General features: G+C 53.0%; 1 protein-coding gene across 3 annotated transcripts in view; it reads right to left on the bottom strand.

Annotated features, from left to right (window-relative positions):
- The window catches only part of Shisal1 (shisa like 1), a 110295-nt gene that overhangs the window by 26397 nt on the left and 71606 nt on the right, over positions 1–12292 (bottom strand). For all 3 annotated transcript variants that reach the window (XM_041672386.1, XM_041672385.1, XM_041672383.1), the window contains exons 2-3: positions 9937–10032; positions 6772–6985 (exon numbers count right to left, since the gene is read on the bottom strand). In XM_041672386.1, the coding sequence (XP_041528320.1) occupies positions 6772–6985; positions 9937–10003 (281 nt within the window). In that variant the 5' untranslated portion in view covers positions 10004–10032. The remainder of the gene's footprint in view (positions 1–6771; positions 6986–9936; positions 10033–12292) is intronic.

The raw sequence follows: 12292 nt of genomic DNA, 5'->3' as shown, positions 1-12292 counted from the left end.
CAAGGTCATCCTAAGATACACAGGGTTGGTAACTAGCCTGGGCTACATGAATCCCTGTCGCAAACAAAACAGAAAGAGACAGAGAAGAAACCAATGAAGGCAGGCTCAGGTGAAGCCAGGGGTGGCAGCAGATGACTGGGATCCCAGCACTCGGGAGGCTGAAGCACAAGAATCTAGCTAGTTCATGGCTAGCCTGGGCTACAGAGTGAGACTCTGTCTCTAAACAATCACAAACAAAAGGAAGTACTCAATAAGTCTAGGCCCAGACAGGCATAGTATCTTGTTAAAGGCCACACATCAAGACAATGTGTGTCAGTCAATGCCATTGTGTGCGGCACAGATCTGAGTCTTGGGTTTAGTAACCTGGGAGGTAGACTTCACTTCTACCAAAAATGCCGTTTTCCTTACTAGGGAGATGTCCCAGTGGAGTTAGCTGCTGTCTCTTCTGGCCCTGTTGCTAATACGCTTTGCCAAAGGGCTGGGCCACAGGGCCAGGAAGCAGCATGCTGCATACAAGAGCCAGCTGGACCCAGTGGCACACCTAGACAAGGTCCCCTAATAAACCTATAAACACCTCTCTCCAGCACTGGGGCGGAACCGGGTGTGATGGGGCTGGCACTGGCCAGAACCATGTGAGCAGAGGTGCCATGGCCATTCCTAGGGGGAGTCATCAAATGCCACACGTGACTTCTTCGTCATTGATCCTCTCCCGTTGCCACAGATCATCCTGCCCTAGATGAGGACCACTACACCAGCCTGGGCCATGGCAGTCCATGTGCAGAGCCACTAGTGTCCCAGGAGCCCATCACCTCAATGCAGCTGGATCCAGGTGACAGCTGGACAGATGTTACTGTGGCCTTGTGTGCTGCGTGGTTTCAGACACTCTTCCACCCTCTCTGGGCCTCATCCTGGCAACTGGGCTTGTTCACCTGTAATCACTCTGTATGAGTGGCAGGGAAGTCCTGGGGGTGTCTATCTGGAGTGTCCAGGCAAGGAACCATGGTAGCGCTAGAAGATCTTTTCAAACATGATGATGTGTAAGGAGCTTGTATGCCTGACGAGCTTTGGTGGGACTGTGCGGGTGCGTAAAATGATTCAGTGATGCCCACCCTACTCTGGCAAGCCAGGGTCACTGTTCAAAGCACGCTTCAAGATGCCAGGAGGCCAAGGAAGAGGCCATGTGGGGAAAGCAGGGTGCTGGGGCTCAGGCCAATAACTCCACACTGCGGAGCGTCACTGTAGCTACTGAGAAAGGAGGGCTTTGGCAGAGCCCGGAAAGAAGAGGCCTTGACAAGCTGGTGAGGTCCAGGAGTGTCAGCTTCTCTGTCTCGCTGGAGACCCCAACCCTACACCTGCAGGCTCCTCTGTTCAAGCCACCTCCTGGTATCCTGTCCCTAGAGAGAGAGAGGCAGAGAGGGAGAGACAGAGACACAGAGACAGAGAAAGAGAGAAGCAGAGACAGAGAGAGAGGAAAGAAGGGAGGGAGGAAGGAAGAGAAAGAGAGAGAGAGGCAGAGAGGGAGAGACAGAGACACAAAGAGAGACACAGAGGCAGAGAGATAGAGAAAGAGAGAAACAGACAGAGAGAGGGAGAGAGGAAAGGAGGGAGGGAGGAAGGAAGGGAAAGAGAGAGAGAGGCAGAGAGGGAGAGACAGAGACACAAAGAGAGACACAGAGGCAGAGAGATCGAGAAAGAGAGAAACAGAGAGAGGGAGAGAGAGAGGAAAGAAGGGAGGGAGGAAAGGAGGGAGGGAGGAAGAGAGAGAGAGAGAGAGAGATTGAGAGAGCACAAGAACTAACTGATCTCTCTGGCAACTCTAACAAAGGCCTTTCCTGACTCGTCAGGGGCAAGGCCTGTCTGGGAGGGGTGCAGGGGTGCCTGGCTGGCCCTAATTTGGCCCTTGGCTGCCTGCACGGCTGGAAGCAGGCATCTTGCTGCGGTGGTGGAATTGGCAAAGCAGTCTCCTTTCATTCCATGGCTTGCCTTTCTTCCAGGCAGCCGGAACCGCCACACACCACTCTGCTCATCCAAAAAACACAAATAAATAAGGCAGTGGCTTCGACTAGGTCACCAGCCCACCTCCTGCTGACTCATAGTGGAAAAGGCGGAGCCCGCACTCTGAACAGGGCCCACTGGGGTCACCACGGCTTGCTTGAACCAGCAGGCCGCATCCGCACAGGTTTGGATCTGCCTGAGGTTCTGGGTCTCCAGCCTCAGTGGAGATGAGACAGCTTCCCTGGCTTTGGAGAAGGCCCAGCTTCCTGTACATGTGTATGGAGTGACAGAACAGGGTTCCTGTGTCCCTAGCCTTGACTCTTGCCATCTTTTGGTGGCCTAGCACAAGAGACCTCATCAACAAGTTTCTGGTCTGGCCCTTCTTCTACCCAATAGCCTATGAAGCTGATGGAGACTCCAGGCCCAGGGTGTCTGTAAACCTGGTGTGGCAAAGGCCTTAAACAGTAGTACAGCCAACCGGTGGTTTCCCACCAGGAGCCCACTCGACAGTAACCTTCTTGGGCTCCGTTTCAGCTGCCATCCTGACTTCTGCTTCCAAAGATCATCCTCAGTCGCATCTCTGCGACTGACTCTACCTGGAAGCCAAGCCCTGCGGCAGTTCCCTGGCCTGGACCCTCCCCACAAAGTCCCTGGGCCTGGAAGCAGGAGAGAGGGCTCCCATGGTCCCTCAGTGGGGTTTGCTTCCCTCACAGGCCACATTCTGGCTTCTGTGGCTGATTAGGTCCCCAGAGGCCTCATCTCAAGAACAGGCCTGGTGATACAGAGACAGCTTAGAGCCCTCAAGAAAGGATTCTGGTCCCAACCAATTGGAAGGCCCTGTCCCTGGCTGGGGAACCCCATTCCTGGCTGGGAGGCCCTGACCTTGGCTGGCAAGCCATGTCTTATCTGGAAGGCCAGGACCAACAAGGTCTCATCCCTCTCCCCTTGTCCTCTGCAAGGAGTTTGCCCAGAGTAACCTTTCCCTCCACCTGTGTCTACCCCACTTTTCTTCTAAGTCTGGCTGCCTCATCTCCCTTAGAAGAGGTGCTAGCTTGGGGGTGAGGAGCAGGGCCCAGCTGCCTGCATGGGCTCACCTCACATCCCCAGAGGGCTAAAGCTCTCATCTGTGGAAAGAGGGGTATAAGGAATATGGCTCCTTACAAAGGAGGATGCCCTAGGATAGCAGACTCCACATCTGTCGACAGGGTGTGTATGGGATGCACCCGTCATCTGGCAGGTAGAAGTCAGGGAAGGTCCTACAAGGCGCAGGCCTAGATGACCTCACAGCAAAAAATGACCAGATCCCAGCATCTGGGTGCCTTGTGGACAGTCCCTGCCTGAGCCTCTCCCCTAAGGTCTGCCTCTAATTAGAAGACTCTCTGGAGTTCCTAAGATGCCTTCCAGAGTCCTAGGATGGCTGTGGTCCCCACTCTCCTTGTGTGTCAAACCAGCTGTGGCTGGGAGTCCCATGGCCTGCACAACAGGGCAGGCAGCTCAGACTCACGGATGCTATATCCAGGTATGCTTTTGAAGGCTGAGGAATAAAACCTCCAGCTAAGCTTCAGAAATTCACTGTTCCTACTCCCTCTGGCAGCCAGCAACTACAACCAGGCCCCTGCTTGTGGGAAACCCTGTGTGAGCAGATTATAGAAACCTGTGGGCTTCTCAGGAAGGCTCCCAGACCCCAGGTGCCAGACCTGGAGGAAGTGTGGCCCTGGGGCTTTCACAGGCTCCTATAGCACCCTGGAGTCCCAGCCTCAGCCCTGTCCTACACTGCTTCCTCGTGGAATTAGCCCATGGTCTCACAGAAGGCTTAGGCCAAATTCCAGACTTGGTTCCAGCCCTGCTGTGATGGACAGGGACTTGCTGAGCTACTTCACACACAGGATTATTCCGAGGCCCAAGCAGATGGCAGGATATTCAGAGGGAAGCACCAAGCATCAGAGAAAGGAGTTCTTAGGAGCTGGCCATAGTGGGAGGAGGAGGAGTTTGGATGGGAGTCAGAGTCTGCATCTCCTGCCTACCCAGAGGAAAGCAGCACCTTCCCCAGTGTGAGCAGAGTCTGGTAGCAAAACCTCCAGCCCCAGCGTCAGGCAGAGGCAGAGGCTCTGCTCCTCAGTACTGCTGCTCCCAGCACTACCAGAGATCTTGTCTACAGGCACTCCATGACACCCCTACCCAGACTCCTATCCTGCTTCGGCACCAGGAGTTAGCCTTGTGTGTACTGGAAAAACATCTGAAGCCTCCTGTAATGTCAAGGAAGATAAGAATGCCTGAACATTGACCCGTTTTAGAGATACTTGTCTATGAAGAAAGAAAGAAAGAAAGAAAGAAGGAAAGAAAGAAAGAAAGAGGGAGGGAGAGAGGGAGAAGGAAGGAAGGAAGGATTGAGGCCAGAAAATGTGAACGTAAGCCTGGCATCAAGGCCACTCAGTGACCCCAGGTCTAGAAGGCTGCATGCAGGTTCTGGGGCAGTCCTGGGAGCCCCTGCATTGAAAGCAAGGAAGAAGGGATACAGAGTGATTGCTTCCAAGAGGCATAACTGGAAACAGGAGAGAATCAATTGAAAAAGTGTTACGAAAACTGAGGGGGAAATTCATAAATAAAGATCACTAATTTTTATCATCTACAGTCAGAAGAGGAAAGGGAAAGACGCTATTTCTGACAGCAACATGGAAAGAACAAGGAGAAACAAATGTGGACAGCACGCATGACTTCGCTGCGAGGAAAATCAAAAGCATTGGGAAAGAAAATTTGAAGGGCTGGGCTTAGCTCAGTGATGAAACACTTGACTAGAAAATCTGAATCAGTGGGCAAAGAAGCTATATTCCCCCCCCCCCCCGCCGCCTTTTTTTTTTCTTCAAGACAAGGTTTTTTTGTGTAGCCCTGGCTATCCCGGAACTCACTCTGTAGAGTAGACCAGACTGGCCTCAAACTCAGAGATCCGCCTGCCTCTGCTTCCTGAGTCCTGGCATTTAAGGTATGTGCCACTACCAACCAGAGAAGCTCTGTGTTCTTGAGGAGAAACAGTAAACACAGGGGGAAAAAATAAAGAAAGAGAAGAAACAATATCACAGAACTTTTTTCTTCTATGAAGCTGTAACTCAGGAACTGCAGTAGAAGAGACCAATAAGATTTTTGGTTTTGTTTTGATGGGGGAGGGGGAGCAGGAGACTCACATAAACTCAGGTGGTAACAAGCCCAGGATAATTAAACCACAGAAATATGAAGACAGACCAGAAGTCAGCAACTCACACATGTTACACCAGCATATGACATGTACCAGTGAAGGTCATGAAACTATGACACTCTGCCCTGGGACCCGTGTGCAGCTCATCATAGCATAGGGTGAGTTTGAAAGTCACACCAGAAGACAGAAAGAAGGCAGACAGGCCGGGCTGTGATGGCGCACCCTTTAATCCCAGCACACAGGAGACAGAGGCAAGTGGATCTCCGTGAGTTCAAGGCCAGCTTGGTCTACAGAGTGAGTTCCAGGACAGACTCCAAAGCTACACAGAGAAACTCTGTCAAAAAAAAAAAAGAAAAAAAGGCAGACAGTTCAGCAGGGACACCGGGCCTTGTTGGACTCTGAAGGTGATATGTTCCTCTCAGGCTCACAGGCTTGACCTTGGTCAAGACTCACTTGGTCCCCAGCTGGTAAAACTGACCTTTAGGACAGGTTAGGACACTTGTTAGAAGAAGTGAGTCTCCAGGATTCAGCCTTGAGTCATTATTAGAACCTGGACCCACTTCCTCTTCACCTCCCACTTCTCAGGTACACTGTGACCAGCCAGCTTTCTTTGCTTTCTGTCACACTTCCCCTGCCTGCTACCATGTCTTCCCTGCCACAGTGGACTGTGTCCCCAGGAACTGTGAGACAACGTAAGCCCTTTCTCTGTTGGGTCACTTTAGTCAGGGCATTGCATCGCAATAATGCAAAAAGAAAGCAAGACACGCTGTGTGTGGAAGAGATAATAAAATCCAGCTCTTGTCGGAAAAGTTACATTAGAATAAACCTGACCTAGACAACAGATCAGAGACTGGGAGGCAAAATCTGAGACACAAAATAGAAGATATAGGAGACCTTTACAATGATCTTAGAAGGAAAGGCCTTTCTCAATAAGGGTCAACGTTAGAGGCCATGAAAAAAATAAATGGGTGTCCTGCGATCACAGGACCGCTGAGCATGCGCAAAAAACATCTCAAAGTGAAGGGCACCCTGGAAAATATTTGTATCAATATTTCCTTCATATATAGAGTTCCTGTTTAAAAAAAATAAGAAAAACACTAAGAATGTGACAGGAAAAAAAAATGGCAAAAGTCACATTAACAGCCAGAAACACAAAGACCCCAAACCCAGTGAAGGACAGTCAACTCTGTCCAGAGACGTGTGTGCCACCTTGACCCATCATGCTCCCCTCGGCACACCCCCTTGCTGCTCTGCCAGTAAAATTCCTCTGGAGATCTCATCTTAATGGATTACCTCTGAAGGATCAGTCTCTGCATCAAAGCCATTACCGATACCATTGGACAAGAGAACTGGATAAACGAAGTCAAAAAACAGTTTTGGGAAATTCCAAGCTTTGCAGACTTGACCCCACTCAACTTCTGCAGCAGGACTGCCTGGTGGACACCCCCTACCCATTTCTCGGGTGGGAACAGCAAAGCTCAGAGAGTCAGGCCAGGAACCTAGGCTGCCTGAAGTCCTCGCAGGCAACCTCTCCAGGGCAGGCGTGGGCAGTGGCTGGAGCAGTTGGGAAGGGGGATGGTACTCACTTGTGCATGTAGCCCTCGGGGCCGGCCGTGAGGTTTGCCTGCATGACCGCCTGGAACTCTGTCTCGTTGCAGCAGTATTTGAAGACCGTGTTGTTATGGTGACAGCACAGGACGAAGGTCTTGTTGTCTGAGAGCCGGGGGCAGTGGAAACCGAAGTGGTAGCGGCCTTTGTGGTCTGTGTAAGGCTCACAGACCCGGAAATGTGCGGACAGGACTGGAATATAGAGACACCAGATTCACCAGGGTCCACTTGGCAGCCCACAGGTGCCCAGCAGAAGGGACTGGCAGCCTGGTCCAGGGTCCTGCTGGCTCCTCCCTTCCCTAGGAAGAGCTTCATCTCCACCCCAAAGCCTCCTGGACCCCTGGTCCCCAGCTCTGTCACAACAGTTTGACTACTGTATTCCAGGCTGAGGGCTCCTTGAAGCCCTCCTCTCATCTCAGCCCTTAGTGACTAGACACTATTCTGTGTACCAAGGGCTTCCCCTCTTAATCCACATGGCTACCCTAACAGGCACGCTTGTGATGTCATTTCGCAGGTAGAGAAACTGAGGCTCAGAGGCCTAACAGACTTGGTGGAGCTGATCAGTGGTGATGACCCAGCTCCTGCAATCTCCCCCACCTCCAGCTTGCTCCAGAGTAGGCTGGGTGTGAGCCAGGATCTCCTCCATGTCAGCCTATGTAGAGCTGTAAGACCTAGGGTCTACTTGTACTGAAAGTGTCAGCTCCTCGCATTCTGAAAGCTGTTGCCCCAGACCCGAGCAAGGTCTTATCTGGGTCCCACACATACAGCGCTGTGCTGGCCCCAGATCATCCCTCCCTGGCCAACAGAAAGAGGCCCCTATTCAACCTCCTCTGCTGCAAACCAGGATGAACTGATAGTGATAAACAGCACCAAATGTGAACAAAGCAACAATGGAAAAGCTGGAGCGGCTGTCTCTGGCTTAATTAGTATCTTCATGAAGGGCTCACTGTATCTAATTTGTATAGCTGAAAAGGGGCTTCTTGGCGCAGGCATCTCCCAGGCACAAAGGCCCTGGCTTCTTAGAGCTCCCACGAGAAGCGCTGTCGGCTGAGAGGTTATTAGATTGCAGCCCACACAACACCACCGCAGGGGACCCCAGCAGGCCAGCTGGCAGGGGGTGGGCACCCTGAGAGCTGGCGCCTAGGCTGGCTCCAAAGGCCCTTCTCAGAAGGGCAGTTTCTCCTTCTGTGGTCCCGAGTGGGAAGGTAGTGGCTCTCCAGGCTCCAGCCCACTCTTGTTCTTGAGAAGAGCCCTGCCCAGGGACACAGAGGTTACTTGTGTGATGCCCCAAGGAGACATGCCACCGACTCCCGTCTACTCCCATCACACAGAAGAGAAAAGCGAGGCTCAGAGCCTTGGCTGGCCAAGCATGATAATCAAAATGGAGGCTCTTTGCCCCCTACTCAGCTCTTTGTCCCCGTGGAGTGGAGCGGGGGGGGGGGGGATAGCAGGTTTTGATCTATTCTGACACACCCCTGCCATGGGGATGCCCATGTACTTGGGCTGGGGACCTCTGCCCCAGAGCAACTGCACGTAGTGGGATTCACGGGGAGGGGCAGAGGAGAGCACTCAAGTACCATGGCATGGCTCTTGCATGATTTGAAGCTCTGTTGTGGCTCTGTGTGCTCAGTGTGGGCACCTGGGGATGCTGGACACACCTAGAGTGCCAGCTGAAAGACCACGCCTGGCTCTGGGACTAGCCCCTGGCCATGAGACACAGCATACAGCAGAAGGCTGTCAGGCCTTTGCGGAGGTAATTGTCAACACAGGAGAGATGGGCAGGTCCTGCCCAGGACCCAGCTCGCAGCCCCACAGCCATTCCTGGATGCTCTGGCCACTGGCCTTAACCATTTGTCAGTGACCAGAAGGCCTTGCAGCTTCCTCAGGGATAGAGGAGCCCCGGGCTGGGACCAGGATTGCTGGGTGGATACCCTGGTGGAGGATGGTACCCCCCAAGCTCTTAGACACCCACTTGGACTCCTCCCCTCGTTGGAGAAGGATCAGCACCCCTGTGGTGGAGACCCCAGGGGGCTCTTTGAACACTTTCAGTGCAGGCTCACTACCTCCAGCTCTTTGGGTTCTAGCATCCTAGCACTTGTGTAAAGCACTGTGAACCCCAGTTCCAGAATCAGCTGTTCTCCAGTTGTGTGAACCCCCCACCCACTTGCCTTCACTGAGTCCCTGACCTCAGTGGTAACAAGAAGTGACTGGTTCTTTACACCCAGATTAATTAGGACCAGCCTCCTCCCCGCCTCCATTACATGAAGAAGAGCTGGGGAAGTGAGGACCAGGGCTCTCCATCACATGGAAAAGAGCTGGAGCGGGTACGGTCCCAGATTCTGGTCTCAGCTTGGCCTCTACTCTGCCCCCACCCTATCCCCTTCACGATCTCGCTCTGAGCTACAGCCCAAACAAATTGTGAGAGAAGGAAGCCACCAGTCCTAAGCCATGACTTGGCCACAGTGTGGGGAGGTTCAGGGAGAAGAGAGAGAGCCACACACAACAGACAGAAAGAGACAGAGACCAATGAGGTGAGAAAGAGATATGAGAGAAATATATGGGAGAAACAGAGACACATAAGAGAGAAACCTAGAGAGGTAGAAAATATACAAAGAAACAGAACGGCGCAGAGACAGAGGAGGAGAGAGGGCGAGACACAGGCAGACAGGGCCACGAAAGGCTTTACGTAGGACCAGACTCAGATTAGGTCTTGGCTGTCCAGCTGGGCTGTCAGTTCTTGGCTCAGGTCTAGGTTGGAGGCACGAAGGGTCTGTTTTCTGTGAGCCCAAGACTGCCTGTGGTGTCAGTCCAGAGACTGACTGGTATCGGGAGGGTGTGGCTCCAACATCTTAAGTCTGAATCCTGGCCCCTCTACGAGTTGTGTTCTCCAGCCTCAGTTTCTCACCCATCCAAGAGGTAGATCGGCATCGTCTACTTTTGACTTACAGAACTAGAGGAACAAATGTGAGTGCAGCCTCCTGGCAGCCCCATTGCCCCCAGTATCCAACAGCTTATCCCTGGGTGGGAACCAGCATCAGGAGACTAAGATACCCTGTCCGTCGGCATGCAGAACCCCAGCTGCTGCTCTGGTCTGGAAGGGACCCCCACTTCCCGCTAGCCACTGAGCCCCACTGAGGTTTTACCTGCAGGAAACAGCAGAGAGAATACTGCGAGAACGTTCCGGGACCGCTGGCCACAACTGGTCATCATCCGGCTGGCATTGACCCGTCCGGCGCTGCCTGTGTAAGACACAGAGAGTCACGGCAACTGTCTCTCCACACTTGCTTTGTTGCCCGCAGAGGAGGGACAAGCAGACAGGCAGCAGCCGGCAGGAGCGTGCAGGGAGCCGGGGCGGGCGAATGGAGGATGGAAACACCTCCATCCAATTTCCTCTCTGAAATGAATGACCTTCCCCCAGCAGCCCCGTCACCTCCTTTGCTTTTCACAGCAAAATGAGACTTAATCAAAGGGATGCCGATGGCTCAGGTGGTGAAATCACCATCCAAAGTGTCCAGGAGGAGGGGGGATGACAGGTCTACTACCTCTGCCACCTCAGGGCTTGAGACCCTTGTCTCCCTGCTGTGTCTCCGAGGGTGACTTCCATTAACCTTTCTGTAAGCAGACACTGGCCAGGCCACCCTTCTGGGCACCGGGGACACAGCAGCAGATTAAAGAGGAAGCAAACAGTGGAGAAGAAAGCCTTCTTGGATGGTGTGAGTCCCAGTGTGGAAGCCACAACACTCACAGGTAAGCAGGGGACAGTGCTGGGAGACTCGGAACACAGCAGAGGCTCCAGTGTGTACTCACACCCCCACACCCACAGCCTTTATTTACAGCACCCCAAATAACCTAAGACTCCACAGGCATAGGGGGATAAACAAAACCCATGAATAGACACGGTGGAATATTACTCAGCCTTAAAAAAGAAAGGCACCAAGCTGGGGGAGTTTATGCCTAGCATGTGCAAGGCCCTGGGTTCAATTCCCATCACTGTAAAAATGAGAGGAAGAAGGCTCTGAAACACTCTCCGATATGGAAGAATTTGCTGGCTGTTGTGTTTGGTGAGACAAGACAGACCCAGAAATACAAACGTGGAGTGATTCAGCTTGTTCTCACTGGGGCAAAGTGCCTAGAATCGTCATATCTGTAGAAACAGACACCTAGAACTTGGTGATCACAGTCCACATGGTGCATGGGTAGCCTGTATACTCCCGGCCCTGTCATCTTCAGGGTAGGTTCCTGCCCCTTCATGCGGTGCTAATGTCTCCACAGCAAGGATTATCATCCCAAGGACAGTCAGGGATAATGCCCTAGTACACCGTCAAAAACATAGCTCAGTGTGGGAAGGGCCATGCCCAGGCCACAGAGGGGTGTCCCTCTCTCAGCCCACACTGTCCCCAACTCTTACTCAGCTTCTGCGGCTGACTTGATGCCACCCTGCCCTCAGGTGCTCTCCACCTAATCACAGAGAGCAGAGGGGATCCAACTCAGGCTGCACCCAGTGAACAGTGTACTCTGCCTCCCTGAGGATTGAGTCAGGGTTGGCTGAGGGCCACTGGGGTGATCTGGAGGTTGGCAATTGGCTAACTGTCTCTATGTCAGGCATGGACGTGAAGAGCCCTTCTCCCAGTAGCCTGGGGACCATATATAGGTACCTCTAGGAACACGTGCTGACCTTGGGCAAAGCTCAATGATCAGACACATGTCACAAAAGCTCAGCACTGTGTGTCCTGGTGGTGGCACAGCCCCTAAGGACCTGTATCCCCTCCTTCTATTCCCTCTTAAACTGTAAGCTGCTTAATTGCTCTGAGCTTGGCCTCCTGCCCCTGGCCCTGCTGGGAGGAAGAGCAGAGATTAAGGCTTTTGAGAGCACTTAGGAGAGGATTTCCATATGGAAACCCACAGGGTCAGCTCCAAAAAATGGAAAAATGCATTGTGAGGAGAAAGTACCTCTGAGATGTCCACACCCCCTGGGAGGGGGGTGGTCTCACACTACAGACTCAGAGGAGATGGAGAAGCCTGGGGAGGCCGGCTGGGTGTTCAGATGCCCATCCCCCATCTCTAGCCTGTGGGGCCAGGCTGCCCCACTGCTGTCTCTGTATCTTAGGAGGGACTGGCGGGAGGGGTTGAATCTAAGAGCTGTTGAGCACCCACCACAACCCACCTCTCAGCTTCCACTCCCAGCAAAGACGCTGAGGTTGTCCTTCAGGCTGGGGTGAGTCCGAGTCCCTCCATCTTGGAGTCACAGACGCACTGCCCCCTCTGGGATGTCTGTCCTTATTTCCACTTGCCCATCAACCTAGACCTGTGGAACCCCATTCTCTCCTGACACCAATGTGTTAATTCACTTCCTCCCCTTCTAGGCTCCTCAAATGGACTCAGAGCTCAGCCTACCTTCCCTGGGTTTGGCTCTGAGCACACAGAGGAGCAAGTCACTGTCCACAGTGCGGGCTGTTCCTCGTGTCTACAGCCGGACTTTTCAGGGCTCACTCCTGGGTT

The sequence above is a fragment of the Microtus oregoni genome, unplaced genomic scaffold, assembly GCF_018167655.1.
Source record: "Microtus oregoni isolate MIOR12 unplaced genomic scaffold, Mior012 000022F_ref0000154, whole genome shotgun sequence".
Taxonomy (NCBI): domain Eukaryota; kingdom Metazoa; phylum Chordata; class Mammalia; order Rodentia; family Cricetidae; genus Microtus; species Microtus oregoni.
Note: the sequence above shows the minus strand (reverse complement) of the source record. Positions and strands in the feature narration are given on the sequence as shown.